This window comes from Dermacentor variabilis, chromosome 7, assembly GCF_050947875.1.
Source record: "Dermacentor variabilis isolate Ectoservices chromosome 7, ASM5094787v1, whole genome shotgun sequence".
NCBI classification, from domain to species: domain Eukaryota; kingdom Metazoa; phylum Arthropoda; class Arachnida; order Ixodida; family Ixodidae; genus Dermacentor; species Dermacentor variabilis.
In genome coordinates this window covers 17,646,382-17,662,555 of record NC_134574.1, presented here as the reverse complement: position 1 = coordinate 17,662,555, position 16,174 = coordinate 17,646,382, and the positions used below count along the sequence as shown (strand labels likewise).

The following is a 16,174-nucleotide window of genomic DNA, read 5'->3' as shown; positions in this document are numbered from 1 at the left end:
ATGTACACGGCTGCAAGCACAGATGACCTGCAAACACAGGTGCACTGCTCGCTCAACATTTGCTGGTGGATGGGTGTCTCTCTCAGCATGCTTTCGCATTGTTGCACCTGTGATTTGAGCGCTTGCATGAATGCCGATGTGTTGTGTGGCTGTCGGGGGCTCGAACACGTACTCGGAACACGAGCAATGGCTATCTAGTATAGAGTGCTGTGCAGAGGAAGGCACAACATATCTTTTATGTCACAGGGCGCACGCATGCACTGCACCACACTGCTTACTTACATGTGACTTACCCATGCAAGATGTGCGTCTCGAACAATGTTGGAATGCAATGCTGCAACAGTGAAACAGGCAAAATGTTACGTGCACTTTGCACTGAGCCTCGGCTGCTTCGAAACCTTTACAGCAGGTGGTGGTAGTTGCCTGCTCTGTCTAAGGTAGCCAAGGTGTCCTTTAGCTTGGTTACCTCCATGCAGTGAGGCTTTGCTCGTTGAACGCAGACAGCCAGATACAGGGGACCGGCTTGACTCGGGAAAAGAATGTTTCGCACTAAAAACACATCACAGGCACACCACAGTGGGGCTGCAGCACACGAAGCAGCTAGTGGTATACTCGCTCTGTGGCTATGTGCAGGATGTGCAGGACTTGTTCAGTGATGCACAGGAATGGTACAAGCAAGGAAGTCGTATGTCACTTTCGGCGAGGCGTAATGGTGGCGCCTTTTTTTTTCGTTTCGGCATGAAACTCATTGATTTTTGCAAGTGTATTATGTCGCATGCACTCGCATTTAAAAACAAAGAATTTTGCACAGTGGCTACTGTGTGTCTAAATTATCTGAAAGTGGGCTTCTTATGCAGTAGAAAATTTCGTGGCAGTTGGCCTTTAAAAGCTGCTGAAGTTAGGAAATTTCCAGATGCAAGCTGAAATCGGTTAACGCAAAACAAGTGGAGGTCGCTGGGAGACGCCTTTGTCCTGCAGTGGACATAAAAATAGGCTAATGATTATGTTGAGCGATAATACTGTGTAATTAGTAGCCCTGTGGCTTTCTCAAGGTTAATTTAGGGTATATGTACTACTCATTCATAACAAGTTTAGACCAAGTGAAATTTTGTTTGCCTCTAAGGGCATGCACGGCATATATGTTGTGCAGAACCTGAAGCACCAGAAGAGCCGCCGCGAGCAGTTCGGCAGCCAGGGTGTGAGTGCAGCGCTGCCCCCGTCAGCCATGGGAGGCGGATCGGTCCTTCTGGCAGACGAGTATGCCTCACGGCAGCAGGGGGCAGGCGGCGGAGACTTCCTCACCATCAACATGGACGAGGGGCCCCGGCATCGGCAGCAGCAGCAGCAGCAACAGCAGCTGCTGCTCGACGAGCAGGTGGGAGACATTTGCCCGGATGAATGTGTATCTTGCCGTATATTATTAATAATATTGTAAACTTACATAAACACCGCACAGAGAAGGAGAAGCACTCTAGCACTTGTCTCCTGAAAGGTACACCTGCTTCAAGAGCAAGGCACATCTCAGCACACTATGACGAGTTGGTTCTGGTCATCTACAAATAATGGGCACAGACAGCAAGCTCATCACCATCTCTTCTCCTGTCTTATTTCAAGTCTAGTCTAGTACACTCACAAGTCTTTATTAATTGCTGTTCTCTCTATCTCCTATATTTTTATCTTTTTATAATTTCAGAGTGTCTGCACCAGGAAACATTGCCATTGTTATCTTTGTCTGTCAAAAATTTGCTACTGCCTTGCACGACAAGCTTGGCATGATGTTAAAGAGTTCGTGTAAAAAGGTAGGCACAGTGCAGAAAAAGAATGCAAAGAATTGCTGATTCGAAAGGTGGCACAAAAGTTTAGGACATGTGAGCATGCAGAAACCCCCTCAAAGACGACCTCAGTTCATCACAAGGGATCTATGCTTTCTGGCTTATGATGAGCTGACATCGTTGTCCTTGTCATGGGTATATGCTAATTTAATAGCTCATGACTAACAGAGGCCTTCAAATGGTACGTTTCTTTTCGCAATGTAAATAGCGCCAGCTGTGTATTGCCTGCACTTCTATTGAGTAATCTTTGTTGTGTTAAATGGCAGCAAGTACTAATGTGCAGGGGTTGCCATGTTTGCACAAGACAAATATTAGCTGTATTGGTATTGTTGTTTCATAAAAAATCAACCCTTAGTAAGGGGTTAATCATGGGCATCTCAACAGGTAACAGTGGAAGCATGGCCATTCTTTATGAAGGATAATCAAAGGGTGTTTTACATATGTGTGCTACCACAGTTACTGACATGGTACACCTCAGCTGTGACGTGCACTTCTTTATTCCTGTGTCTAACTAAAACTCCAATTTCTTTACTTGGAGTGCAGGCATATTAGCTATTGAAATGCAGTCAAACCTCAAGATAACCAAGTTGTACTTTCAGGGACAAACTTCGCTAAATTGCAAATTTTTGTTAATTTGATGTTTTAATCTTTCAGCAGTGAAAATAATTTCACAAATTCCCTGAACATTTCTGGTGGACAGTATCTTGTCAGTAAGCATTTATAAACAAATCGCAAGAAGGTCGGTTTATAATAGCATGGTTAGGAGCAGCGCCAGTCCATGGCCACCGGGAGCAATGCATCGGCTTGGGTCACGGCGTCCGAGATTTGTGAGTGGTGTGCGTCACATAAAGCCGTAAATCTTGGATGCCATGGTTGACCGTGCTTAGTGCCTGCAGCCATCATCAGGTGGCGCCTACAAATAGTAAAGGAAAGTGTAAAAAGATACAAATATTCATCGTCCTTGAGAAAAGTATCAGTTCCGCCCAAAAGTCAGCGCATTGATAGTTATATCGAAGCACACATGAAGTAAGGATTGTAGCTTTGTTGGCCCAATAAGTTACAGTGAGAATCCACTTACAAATTGAATTAACAAGCATTGTGTCACGTGCACAAAGGAAAATGTGAACAGATTCACTCAATGACCATCCTAGTGTAATAAAAAACACCAGCAACAGGGGGTTGGTACATGGTTGACAGTAAATGTTTCCAGCTCTAAAAATTGCGCAAATTCAGGGGTGTGATCATTATGCGGGTTAAATTTCCCACGAAAAGAAAATGTTTGTTTTTTTCATCCCGCGTTTGCTGCGGGGTGACAACAGGTCAGCAAATATGCGGCTGCCGCTGTAACAGTGCGGGACACCAAAAATATAATGGCGGTCAGTGGAGCAAGCCGAGCATGCCGAACGAGATTTCTTTTTTTTTCTCGTGAGTACATTACGCGCATTGAAACAGTTTCTTCCGTATCAGTAAAGAATAATATCGTTACTATGAGCAAGTTTGTGGCAATAACATAGCCATGACCACTTTGAGGGGACAGAAACAAAGATGGGCGCGCTTAGCTGCCAGTGACAGAAACCCATGGTGGGCATGCTGCGGAAACTGCGGCATTTGTCTTCACTACTATCTTAATATGGCACGCTTCCGCTATGGGTGGGCGAATATCTTAGCTGTGTTACAAGTGTCGTCGTATGAATAGGGTACACTTCTAACGTATCAGTACACCTACCGCTCGCGATTTGTTGCGTGCCCACGATTGCAAACGAGAAGAATCAAAAAGCGCCTTTCTTGTTGTTGTTGTTGACCACAACCATTATAAAGCCTACAAATAATAAAGCCAAGGCACGTTTAGTTGTAACTTCTTTTTAATGGAAGTGCGGAAAGTGATAAAAGGAATAAAATGGGGCATCTGCTTGAGAATGTTGGGTGCGTGCAGACCACTTGGTATATCTTCAAGAGTAGTTCGCTTAGCATTTGACAGGTGGTAAGCGCGATCATCATTAGCCAGACTTGGCACACGACATATCGCTGCGACAAGTTCAGGGTGCGATCATTACGCAAGAAAGGAAAAAAATGAAATTATGACAATAAAATTCAGGGGTGCAATCATTATGCGAGTAAATAAGGTACGTTCGTCAGCCTTGCATGCTTTATGCAAAGCTTGCTGACATCCTTCTCCAAGACATCCAGGGGCTCTACGGAAGGTTCCTCATAAAAACGAAGCCCTGGAAGGAAAGACTGAATCATCTGCTGGGCCTCCTGTGAGGACAACGTTGAGGCAGCCTGCCCTACCACTGTAATTGCTGCCATCGTTGCTGTCGCTATCCAATGCAAACACATTCCTAACGATCGCCTCATCAGTTAGGAGCACTTAGTTTCCAAATCTATAGCCATGCACTTTCTTTTCACCGCCAACGTCGTGCATTGCCGATGATCAGCGTGCAGATCAGCCATTTTCTGTTTTGTCAACAACTCAAACGAGGAACGATTTCGACGCAACCAACAAAGACGAATCTGGCCAATTAAGCTGCTTGCACAGCTGCGCTGAATTAGAAGCTAGTGAGGAACATGCAAGCAGCGCAGTTGGCATGGTGCATTCATGTTTTGTAGGATGGCGTGGCGTAGAGCTCTGGGCGCAGCTCATTTGTGTTCAGAGGGGTGGAAGGGTGACAGGAGAGAGGCATGCGGAATAGGCTGGAAAATGAGCGCATGGCGGCTGTTGGAGCAGCGGGTCATGGTGCAGCGGCTCAAATTTCTCATTTTCTTTTTTTCTTTTCAAGGATTTTGCATTTCACTACCTTTCGGCATGGACACGCAGTAGCTCAACTTAATCGTTATAACCAATAATGCACCATCGAGGCATTGTAGTGAGTGGGTTATTTCACCATGGAAAACGTAAAATAGTTGACGGTGCAGCAGCTTCTCATTGTTATAACCGATATATTGTTAAAACCAGTATTGGGTTCGACTGTAATATCTGCCACAGGCAAGTGTCCTACAGTCTCGGAGACCAAGTGTGGGTGTGGACTCCTGTTCACTGCTATGGGCTTTGTGAAAAGTTGCCCAGCCGGTATATAAGATTATGCAAAGCGATGTGCCACATTAGTGACATGAACTGCAAAGTGGTTCCAGACAGTGTGGTACAAACACGGCATAGATGGCAACCTAGCTCTGACAGAGTTCATGTCGTAACATGAAACCATATGTTGCACATTCGAGGCTTTTTTTGTATATTTATGTTTATGCTCCTACTTGCACTAATGCGGTTACCTCTCTGTTTATTGGGTCACATCACGCTTCACCAGTGCTCTACTTTTGTCTTTCCTGTTGCTGTTACTGCGGTCTGTGCGTGAGCATCTGCTTTGAGTGTGTATCTCCTTTTCTTGCTTTTGACACCACTTGAGCATTGAGGCGATGCTCTTTCCAAGGAAGGGAGCAAGTGCCACCTGCAGTAGTTGGCATAGTGCAAGAGAAGAGGCAGGTGAGGACAAGAATGAAGCATGTGCGTTATCTGCTGTTAGATATTGTAACGTAGATTGAAAACGGAGTCTTGCAATATAGACGCTTCTCTTAAATGGCAGGCCAGGGGAAGAGCGTGCAGCTTACGCGCTTCATCGGCTTTCGTGGCGCTGACCTTTGCGCGCGCCGTCCCGCGGTGCGGGAGCCCCACATCATTGTGTCAATTGCCCCCCATGCGAAAAGCAACCATCTCGGTCGCGTCAAAAAGTTCTTTCAGCAACAACAAGAAATGGAGCTCCTCAGGTGCATCTCTGCATTCACGTACACGCATAGTATGGTTTCATGCGCACTACATGAACAACGTCAGCGCGAGGACGACGACGGAGCAAACCGGGGTCAGAACTGCAGGGGACGACTTCGTAAGTCATATCACTGAGGTGGCATGTGACCTTGTAAGGACCAAAATGCCGGTGGAGCAACTTTTCCGAGAGTCCATGGCGACAGATGGGCGTCCAGACCCACACACAGGCGCCCGTATTGTAATGGACGTCGCGTCGATCCTGGTTGTAGCGAAGGGTGTCGGTATGCTGTTGGCTCCGGATACGATGCCAAGCAAGCTAGTGTGCTTCTTCGGCTCATTGTCCGAACTCTTCCACATGTTCACTGGTCGGGCTATTGTCTGCCAGAGGTAGCATGGCGTCAAGTGTTGACGTGATGTGGCGCCCGTATACAAGTCTGAACGGCGTAAACTGTGTAGTCTCCTGTGCAGCAGTGTTGTACGCGAAGGTCACATAGGGTAAAATCTCCCACGTCTTGTGATCTACGTCGACATGCATGGAGAGCATATCAGCCAGCGTTCGGTTCAGACGTTCCATTGATCCGTTGGTTTAAGGGTGATACGCAGTGCTCTTGCGGTGAAAGCTATGCGTCAGCTGGAGAATGTCCTGCATAAGTTTGGCTGTAAATGCTGTACCGCGCTCGGTGATGAAAACAGATGGTGCACCATGTCGTAGGACGATGTGGCATACAAAGAACTTGGCCACTTCATACGAGTTTGCTTGCGGAATAGCTTCAGTTTCGGTGTACCGGCTTAAGTAGTCGGTAGTGACAACTATCCATCTGTTGCACGAAAAGGTCACTGGGAATGGCCCAAGTAGATCCATTCCTTTTTGTTGGAACGGTGCTCGAGGAGGGTCCACAGTGTGGAGAAAAACAGCCGGTTTAACTGATGGTTTCTTGCGGCTCTAACAATCGCAGCAGGTCTTCACATACTTTTGCACAGAAGAAAAAAGCCAGGACCAGTAATACTTCTGTCGTATCCTTGCTAATGTTTTAGCGAATCCCAGGTGTCCCATGCATGGCTCATCATGGCAGGCTTGCAAAAGGTCTTGGCGGCGCGCCGACGGCACGACAAGGAGGTATGTAGTGGAACCGCTTCCGCAGTTTTTCCTGTAAAGAACGTTGTGCAAGTAGTACGATGATAAGCCACGCAGGAGTGAGCGGAGTAAAACACTTCAACTCCTTAAATGTGCTCGATCAGCAGCAGCAGCTCAAGGTCAGTGCACTGGTGCTCAGCCATCTTTATGGCGTCGATAACGCTGACAAATGGCAAGTCATGGTCAGGGTCCGATGACGTCGTAGGGAGTGGTGTGTGTGACAAACAGTCAGTGTCACTGTGCTTCCTTCCAGATCGGTAGACAACTGTAATGTCGTACTCTTGTAAGAGCAGGCTCCAACGGGCTAGTCTGCCTGAAGGATCCGTGAGGTTGGCAAGCCAGCACTGGGCGAGGCGATTGCTGACAGCCTTAAAGGGTCTGCTGTACAAGTAGGGTCGGAATTTACCAATTGCCCACACAACCGCTAAGCATTCTTTTTCAGTGGTTGAGTAGTTTTTCTCAGCCTTGGGGAGACTGCAGCTTGCATAAGCAACGTGTTCCGCACCAGCTTGTCACTGCACAAGAACTGTGCTGATACCCACATTGCTTGCATCAGTATGAATTGCAGTGTCAGTGTCTTCGTCGAAATGAGCAAGTATTGGGGCTGCTTGCAGACGCTTGCGCAGTTCAGTGAACGACTGCTGCTGCTTGCCCACCCAAATGAAAGGCACATCGTCGTGTGTAAGCCGTGTCAGAGGCTCAGCAATTCTCGAGAATCTGCCTATAACATGTGCCTATAACATGCGCACAAACCAAGGAAGCATTGGACAGGGTTCTTGTCTGTGGGCGGTGAAAACTCTGCGACGGCAGCTAACTTGTCATGGCCTGGTCTGACGCCTGTAGGACCAATGACATGGCAAGGAAATTTGAGCTCTTTGAACCCAAAGTAGCATTTTTTAGGCTTGATGGTGAGGCCAGCAGTACGGATCGCAGCGAGGACATTCTCGAGTCATGCGATAAGTTTGTCAAACGTGCTCGAGAACACAACATTGTCCAAGTATACGAGGCAGGTTTGCCATTTGAGTTCAGCAAGCAGGGTATCCATCATCCACTGAAAGGTGGCAGGTGCGGAACAGAGACTGTAGGGGAGAACTTTGAACTTGTAAAGCCAATCAGGTGTCACAAACGCTGTTTTTTCATGATCCTGTTCATCAACTTCAATTTGCCAAAATCCTGATTTAAGATCCAACAAAGAAAAAGAACTTGGCATGTTGCAGACGATTTCATGTGTCGTCGATGTGTGGCAATGGATAAACATCGCGCTTGGACACGGTTCAACTTTCTGTAATCTACACAGAAATGTAGTAGGCTGTCTTTCTTTCTGACTAACACTACAGGGAAGGCCATGGGCTTGTGGACGGCTGGATCACATTGTCTTGGAGCATCTCTTCCACCTGATGCTTGATCACTTCCCTTTCCACTGGAGACACTCTGTAAGGATGCTGATGAACAAGACGTGCGGACTCGTCCGTAATAATGCGGTACTTTGTGATGGACTTGCGCTGTACTGTGGATGATGTTGATAAACAGTTCGCACATTCATTCACGAGACTCAGTAGACAACCTTTCTGATGGTCTGGCTGAGCAGCGTTAACATGAATCATTCTTTTCGGCTGGGTAACTCAGACTGCTGAGACAATGCGATTTCCAATGTGGCAATGTCAGTAACATCAGTGATTTCGCGAAGAAATGCGATTGTCGTTCCTCGCGGTACATGCCAATGCTCATTGATAAAGTTTGTTAGCAAAACGACTGAACATCTGTTTCACACCTGAAGAAGCCCTCTGGCTATGCAAATGTGGTGCTCAAAAAGCAGGGGGATGTTTGCCTCAGCCATTCCTTCGGCATCGTCTTCCATGTCGCATCGGACAAGGGTAAGCATGCTGCTCTTGGGTGGCAATGTGACGTGATCATCAGCTGCGCGAAGCGCGATGTCATGGTCGTTGTCTTACTGTTCACTATGGCTTGCGTATATCGAAGCTGACTCTAGACTCTTGCAGGTCGATGATGGCACCGTTCGCCTGAAGGAAATCCATGCCGAGTATAAGGTCCTTTGAACATTCAGGAAGAATGAGGAAGTCGGCTATGTACGTTAAGCCCCGAATGTATACTCGTGCGGATAATGCAGATAAATGTCGATAAATAATATGCGGATAATGAATACCTTCTTCCGCAAGCGGGAGAGCTGAAAGTGCATGTGGAGGAGCCCGAACGACGAGACTAGAAATGAAATAGACTTCATACTCTGTGCTAACCCTGGCATCATACAAGATGTGGATGTGCTCAGCAAGGTGCGCTGCAGTGACCAGACCATAGGATGGCAAGAACTCGAATTAGCCTAGACCTGAGGAAGGAACGGAAGAAACTGGTACATAAGAAGCCGCTAAATGAGTTAGCGGTAAGAGGGAAAATAGAGGAATTCCAGATCAAGCTACAGAACAGGTATTCGGCTTTAGCTCAGGAAGAAGACCTTAGTGTTGAAGAAATCTTGTGGGTATCATTAAGGAGTGTGCAATAGAAGTCGGTGGTAACTCCGTTAGACAGGATACCAGTAAGCTATTGCAGGAGACTAAAGATCTGATCAAGAAACGCCAGTGTATGAAAGCCTCTAACCCTACAGCTAGAATAGAACTGGCAGAACTTTCGAAGTTAATCAACAACGTAAGACAGCTGACATAAGGAAGTATAATATGGATAGAATTGAACATGCTCTCAGGAACGGAGGAAGCCTAAAAGCAGTGAAGAAGAAACTAGGAATTGGCAAGAATCAGATCTATGCATTAAGAGACAAAGCCGGCAATATCATTACTAATATGGATGAGATAGTTCAAGTGGCGGAGGAGTTCTGTAGAGATTTATACAGTACCAGTGGCACCCACGATGATAATGGAAGAGAGAATAGTCTAGCAGAATTCGAAATCCCACAGGTAACGCCGGAAGAGGTAAAGAAAGCCTTGTGAGCTATGGAAAGGGAAAAGGCAGCTGGGGAGGATCAGGTAACAGCATATTTGTTGAAAGATGGTGGGCAGATTGTTCTAGAGAAACTGGCCACCCTGTATACGCAATGCTTCATGACTTCGAGCATACCGGAATCTTGGAAAAACGCTAACATAATCCTAATCCATAAGAAAGGGGACGCCAAAGACTTGAAAAATTATAGACCGATCGGCTTACTGTCCGTTTCCTACAAAGTATTTACTAAGGTAATTGCAAATAGAATCAGGAACACCTTAGACTTCCGTCAACTAAAGGACCAGGCAGGATTCCGTAAAGGCTACTCAACAATAGACCATATTCACACTATCAATCATGGGATAGAAAAATGTGCAGAATATAACCAACCTTTATATATAGCTTTCATTGATTACGAGAAAGCGTTTGATTCAGTCGAAACCTCAGCAGTCATGAAGGCATTGCGGAATCAGGGTGTAGACGAGCCGTATGTGAAAATATTGAAAGATACCTATAGCGGATCCACAGCCACCGTAGTCCTCCATAAAGAAAGCAACAAAATCTCAATAAAGAAAGGCGTCAGGCAGGGAGATACCATCTCTCCAATGCTATTCACAGCGTGTTTACAGGAGGTATTCAGAGACCTTGATTGGGAAGAATTGGGGATAAAAGTTAATGGAGAATACCTTAGTAACTTGCGATTCGCTGATGATATTGCCTTGCTTAGCAACTCAGGGGACCAATTGCAATGCATGCTCACTGACCTGGAGAGGCAAAGCAGAAGAGTGGGTCTAAATATTAATATGCAGAAAACTAAAGTAATGTTTAACAGTCTCGGAAGAGAACAGCAATTTACAATAGGCAGTGAGGCACTGGAAGTCGTAAGGGAATACATCTACTTAGGGCAGGTAGTGACGGCGGATCCGGATCATGAGCCGGAAATAATCAGAAGAATAAGAATGGGCTGGGGTGCGTTTGGCAGGCATTCTCAGATCATGAACAGCAGGTTGCGTCAAGAGAAAAGTGTATAATAGCTGTGTCTTACCAGTACTCACTTACGGGGCAGAAACCTGGAGGCTTACGCAAAGGGTTCTACTCAAATTGAGGATGATGCAACGAGCTATGGAAAGAAGAATGATAGGTGTAACGTTAAGGGATAAGAAAAGAGCAGATTGGGTGAGGGAACAAACGCGAGTTAATGATATCTTTGTTGAAATCAAGAAAAAGAAATGGGCATGGGCAGGGTATGTACATAATAAGGAGGGAAGATAACCGATGGTCATTAAGGGTTACGGACTCGATTCCAAAGGAAGGGAAGCGTAGCAGGGGGCGGCAGAAAGTTAGGTGGGCGGATGAGATTAAGAAGTTTGCAGGGACAACATGGCCACAATTAGTACATGACCGGGGTAGTTGGAGAAGTATGGGAGAGGCCTTTGCCCTGCAGTGGGCGTAACCAGGCTGATGATGATGATACTCGTGCCATGCACTGGCCCATTTGAGTCATAAGGCACCCTCCTGCAGTACGACTCTGAGTTCATTGCGTCAAAACTTTGTTCAGTATACATGAGAAATTCTGGCTTATAACAGACGTGTCCGCACCCGTGTCAATTAACGCCGGGACTTTGTGGTCATCTATGGTAACTGGTACGTCGCAAGATACTGACACCGAACTACACTGCTTTCTCTGCGTCTCAATTACGTCATATAGCACTCATCGTAGTGGAGGATCTTCGGTGTTTGCAACGTCAGCGACCTCACCTCTGCAGGTCACTGGTCTCAGTTTTCCTGGGAGGCAGGGATGGGTGAGAGGCGCCTTGTTGCGCTCTGCGTGAAGAGGGGGCTGGAAGACTTGTTATGGGCGGGTGACGGTACTAAGGGTCATGGAATCGTGGGGCAAACGAGGTCCTGGCGTCCGCGAGGTAGGCTTCAATCTCCAAGGGGCATTCACCATTGCGCGGGCACGGTTCGTTCAGTGAAAATCTACGGAGCCCAGCCCAGTCTAGTTAGCGAAGAAAGGAATGGTTTATTTATGAATAATTCGGACTGGGCGGGTGAGACAGCGATCAAGACCGATGAGTTGTGTGCCGATGCACAGCGTGAACGAGGCAACACAGTAGAGTGCAGTCCGCTGGAGTGCCAGTTGCGTAGCTTGAGTAAAGACTGCTGCATTGTTCTAGAGTCAATTGAACTGTCTGCCAGTCGAGGCAAAGAGAAAGTTTATTTAAATGAAAATCACTCGGACTGTAAGGGGTAAGACGGCGACCCGGGGCGATGACATATGTGACGGTCAGCATGAGGCGCGAGCAGATGGCTCAGAAGTGAGCAATAGAGAAAAACGTCGGAGAAAAAAATGTGGAGATTGGCATGCAGTGAAGCATGTAGTGCAGCCAGAGATGACGAAAGATGCAAAAAGACCAGGTGTGAGGAAAAGAAAGGTGCAATCATTTCCGTTTCAAGCGCGTCCGAGCCACTAGAGAAAAAGAAACCAAGAAGCATGTTCTGCGCAAATGCGGACAAAGGGCACGGGGCAGTTATGTTCTCCGTCATTCTTTTCAGGGTGTAGCATGCAGTGGTGCAGGAGTGCCTGGTGGCAGGACGAGACAAGGTGGTAATAAGGCATGACGTGGTCAGACGAGGTCCTGATGACAGCCTGGCGACAGAATGCAAATAAGCAACAGACTAATGTTTTGAAAGAACTGATAGAATGTCAGGCCTTTTGTAGATCTTGGATAGCCAGAATAGCTTTCAAACCGCGACCGCCTCAAGTACAGCTCAAAAATTGTTTTTTTGTGACATTCTCAGAACAAATGGCAAAAAGGCGGGTTCCGTAAAGACAACAGTTTTGTTTATTTTTGAGCTTTTAAAAATTTTCGCATTTTGAGATTAGTTTCTTTCAGTAAGTAAGTTATGAGCTTTGTTTAGGTTTTAGTTTGAGAAGCTCGGACATTTTGAAAGATGTGTTATGAGTAAAACTTTAGTTTCACGAAGTGATGGTTAGTCAGTTGTTAGGCTTTCTTTTTTTCGTAAGTGACCTAAAACGTCAAGGTTATTTGTTAGAGGCCTATGGTAATGTGCTTGTGTAATAGTTCAGCTTTTGTTCTTTTAAGTGTTTTCCAAGTTTTTCTTTTAAGGTTTAGCATGTAGGTTTTCAGCAAGTGCATAATTTGCACTGAGAAGCATTGTTAGTTCCTTTAGCACGTGTCCCGTGGATTTTTTTTAAAGGTTCTTGTGAATGCGTAAGTTACGCAAGTTTAATTTTGTTGTTCATTTGAGGTGTGTCCTGTATGGACAAAGGGAAGAAATGTGAGCCTTAAAAAACAGTCTTAAGATCAATGTGTTCTTTTTCAAGGCTTCTCAATAATACCGATATTCGGCACAGTAGTCTGTCCTTTCCATGATTAGTTCGTGAAAAAGGCACGGCCCAAGTTTCTCGCTCCCGCATTTCGTTTTTGAGGTGGTGAGGTTTTCTTAGATTACAAAGATCAGTAAATCCTGTGTGGCCATGTGGCTTTATATTTCATAGCAAGATTAAACTGATAATTCTAATGAAATGGGACAGCAAGAAACTTATACAAGAATGTATTTGTATTACAAGACTGCAGTAAGAAATACAACAACATGGTGCAATGCTTTTTCTTTTTCGTAAAAGAGATAACGTCTGAATATTTTTTTTTGTCCCCCATACAAGACAATAATTTGCATGAAAAATAAATATGACATAATAGTTCTGCAGAAACCTGCAAAGTGGAGGAAAGTAATTAATAAAGGGAAAATGAGACATCCACCCGAACGTAGCTAAGTGCTACAAAGGAAACCTATACGGGTTCCTCGAAAGAAAAGCTTTGCAGTTGAAGAAACATTCGTCCTGGTCCAGGACTCAAACCTCGGACCACCGCCTTTCCAGGGCAGCCGCTCTACCAACTGAGCTAACCAGGCAGCTAGCAGATGGTAGGCAAAATCGAATTTATCAACAACTCAGAAGCAAAGGCAAGAGTTTTGATGTAATAGTTCTGCGGAAACCCGCAAGGTGGAGGGAATTAATTACTAAAGGAAAAATGAGACATCCACCCGAACGTAGCTAAGTGCTACAAAGACTGTCAGAAATAAATATGGCGTTATACAGCAATAGTCATACTTTTAACGGAAGAAAATCTCGAAGCCTACAAAGCGCACCGCATACTTCTGCCATACTTGTTGCCATGTGATCTACATGTTTGTCCCACCTTAAATGCTGATAAAAAATCACTCCCAGTGTTTTCATGTCCGTGGTGACGTCAATTCATTCTGATCGACAGAATATGTTTAGATTATGATTTACATGTTTTTGGGTGGGTGCAAAAAGAACAGCTTTGAATTTGTTAGAGTTAATCTGTAAAGAATTTGCTTTACTCCCCCAATATAGTTTATCAAGGATAGTGTTTGCTAGTTGTGATAAGTTATCAGCATTAAATGATTGGAAGAAAACACTGGTGTCATCTGCGTATATTATATGGTGTGGTAAGTTACTGATGTTTGTTAAATTATTTATATAGATGTTGAACAGTATAGGCCCTAATATGCTCCCTTGGGGAATGCCAGCTTCTAAATTCGGGGAGTCTGAGTATTCTCGTGAGATGTAAGCACAGTTTCCTATGGGTTAAGTATGACCTTAGAATATCCAGAGGTAATCCACGGAGTCCGTAATGTTCGAGTTATTTTAGTAGAGTAATATGATTGATCCTGTCAAAGGCTTTGGAAAGATCAATAAGTACACCTAATATTAATATTTTTTCTTCATAGCCGTTCAAGATTAAATCCTTCTGTGTCCATAGAGCGAATTCAGTCAATCAGCCCCTACGAAACACAAATTGATGCGGAGATAATTGATATTTTTCACAAAATGACACAGCCCTTTTACAGATAACCTTCTCTAAGCCTTTTGATATGATGGAGCACTGACACTCAGTGGCGTAGCCAGAAATTTCGTTAGAAGGGGGGGGGGGGAGAGGGGCTCACATTGCAGCTCGGCCTCCTCCTAAGAAGAAACATTAGGTTAGATGCTCCTATCTAAATACATGTAGAAGGAGAATTCGTTTTTCTCGGCAACCACTGCATCAAATTTGATGAGGTTTGTTGCATTTAAAGGAAAAACTGAAATTCTAGTGACTTTTTGTTTTGAATTTTCGATTCAGAACGTCAAAATTTCATTGAAAAGTGGCAAAAATAGAAAATTTTCAGAAAACGAAGCAATGAAGTTTACAACTCTGTAAATCAGCAATGAAAATTGATATCACAATTCTCTGGATTGCACATAATAGTACATCTACAGCGGACAAAATTGATAGGTTAAACATGAGTCTCAAAAAATTAAGTATTATGGAAATACGGCTCTTGCAAACCATTGTGCATAACATAACCAATTCATGTAAAATACAAATAGACATATCGAATTTGTCCGCTTTGAATGGTGCAATGGATGCCGTTTACAAAACCGCAATATCTATTCTTGATGCAGAGCTATTAATTTGTAAACTTCGTCCTTCTATGTCTTTCGAAGTTTCGAATTTTTCAAAATATTTTAAACAAAGTTCCGGCCCTAAATAGAAATTCCGCTTGCAACAGATATTAGAATTTAACTTTCGCTCTCAAGTGCAACAAATTTCATTAAAAGCGATCCAGGGGTTATCTCAGAAAAGCATTTCTGCGTTTTACATGTATCTGAATAGGCCGCGTCGGAGTTGGGCCCAAGCTAAAGCTTCCTCTTAAACAATTTGCCTAGGTATCAAATACATAAATAATAACTGCATTGCCATTGCCAAAGATGCTGCAAACGAATTCTTGAACGCTACGCACTGTCAATACAAGTAAAATATGTATTTTTTCATAAAATATACTCGTATGTGCCAAAAATTGTGCCCAACATAACTGATGTCAATGCTTCCATGTTTTTTGTCTTTTTAGTAAGTAAAGAAAATATCACACGAACTTTAGGACTAAATCAGTTCGAAACCAGCAAAGCACTGCATGCCGCTGATATGAAAAATGTAAAGGCCATGAAATGAACAAGTTGAGGACAAATATGTTAACGAAACTTTGTCATTCAAGATCCTTGTTTACATTCTTGTACATATGCAATGGCCAGTGAAAAATCTCAATGACTCTGTCATTTGTTCCAATGTATTACGCAGGAGCAGCTGTCACCGGCCGTGTATCGTCAGTAATTGCACCGAAATTATAGTCGTAGCAGAGAGCACGTATAAAAAGCAGTTCTGCAGAATATACGAGGGCGAGTCAAATGAAAGTGAGCCAATGGGAATATATGACAAACGGGGTACTTTATTTAAAGGTAGCCTCCATGAACATTGAGACATTTGTCCCATTGACTAACAAGTCACGTAATTCCCTTCTCGTAAAGCTCCTTGGGTTGCTGCTTCAAAACGTCTGCAACTGACTTTCATGTCATCGTTCGAGACGAATCTAGTTCCCTTGAGCTGTTTTTTCGGTTGCCCCAAAATGTGG

At 44.6% G+C, this 16,174-nt stretch overlaps 1 protein-coding gene across 3 annotated transcripts in view; it reads left to right on the top strand.

Moving 5' to 3' along the window:
* Syx5 (syntaxin 5) overlaps window positions 1–16,174 on the top strand; it is a 257,162-nt gene that overhangs the window by 202,219 nt on the left and 38,769 nt on the right. For all 3 annotated transcript variants that reach the window (XM_075698291.1, XM_075698289.1, XM_075698290.1), the window contains one exon: window positions 1,151–1,375. In XM_075698291.1, coding sequence (XP_075554406.1) covers window positions 1,151–1,375 — 225 coding nt within the window. The remainder of the gene's footprint in view (window positions 1–1,150; window positions 1,376–16,174) is intronic.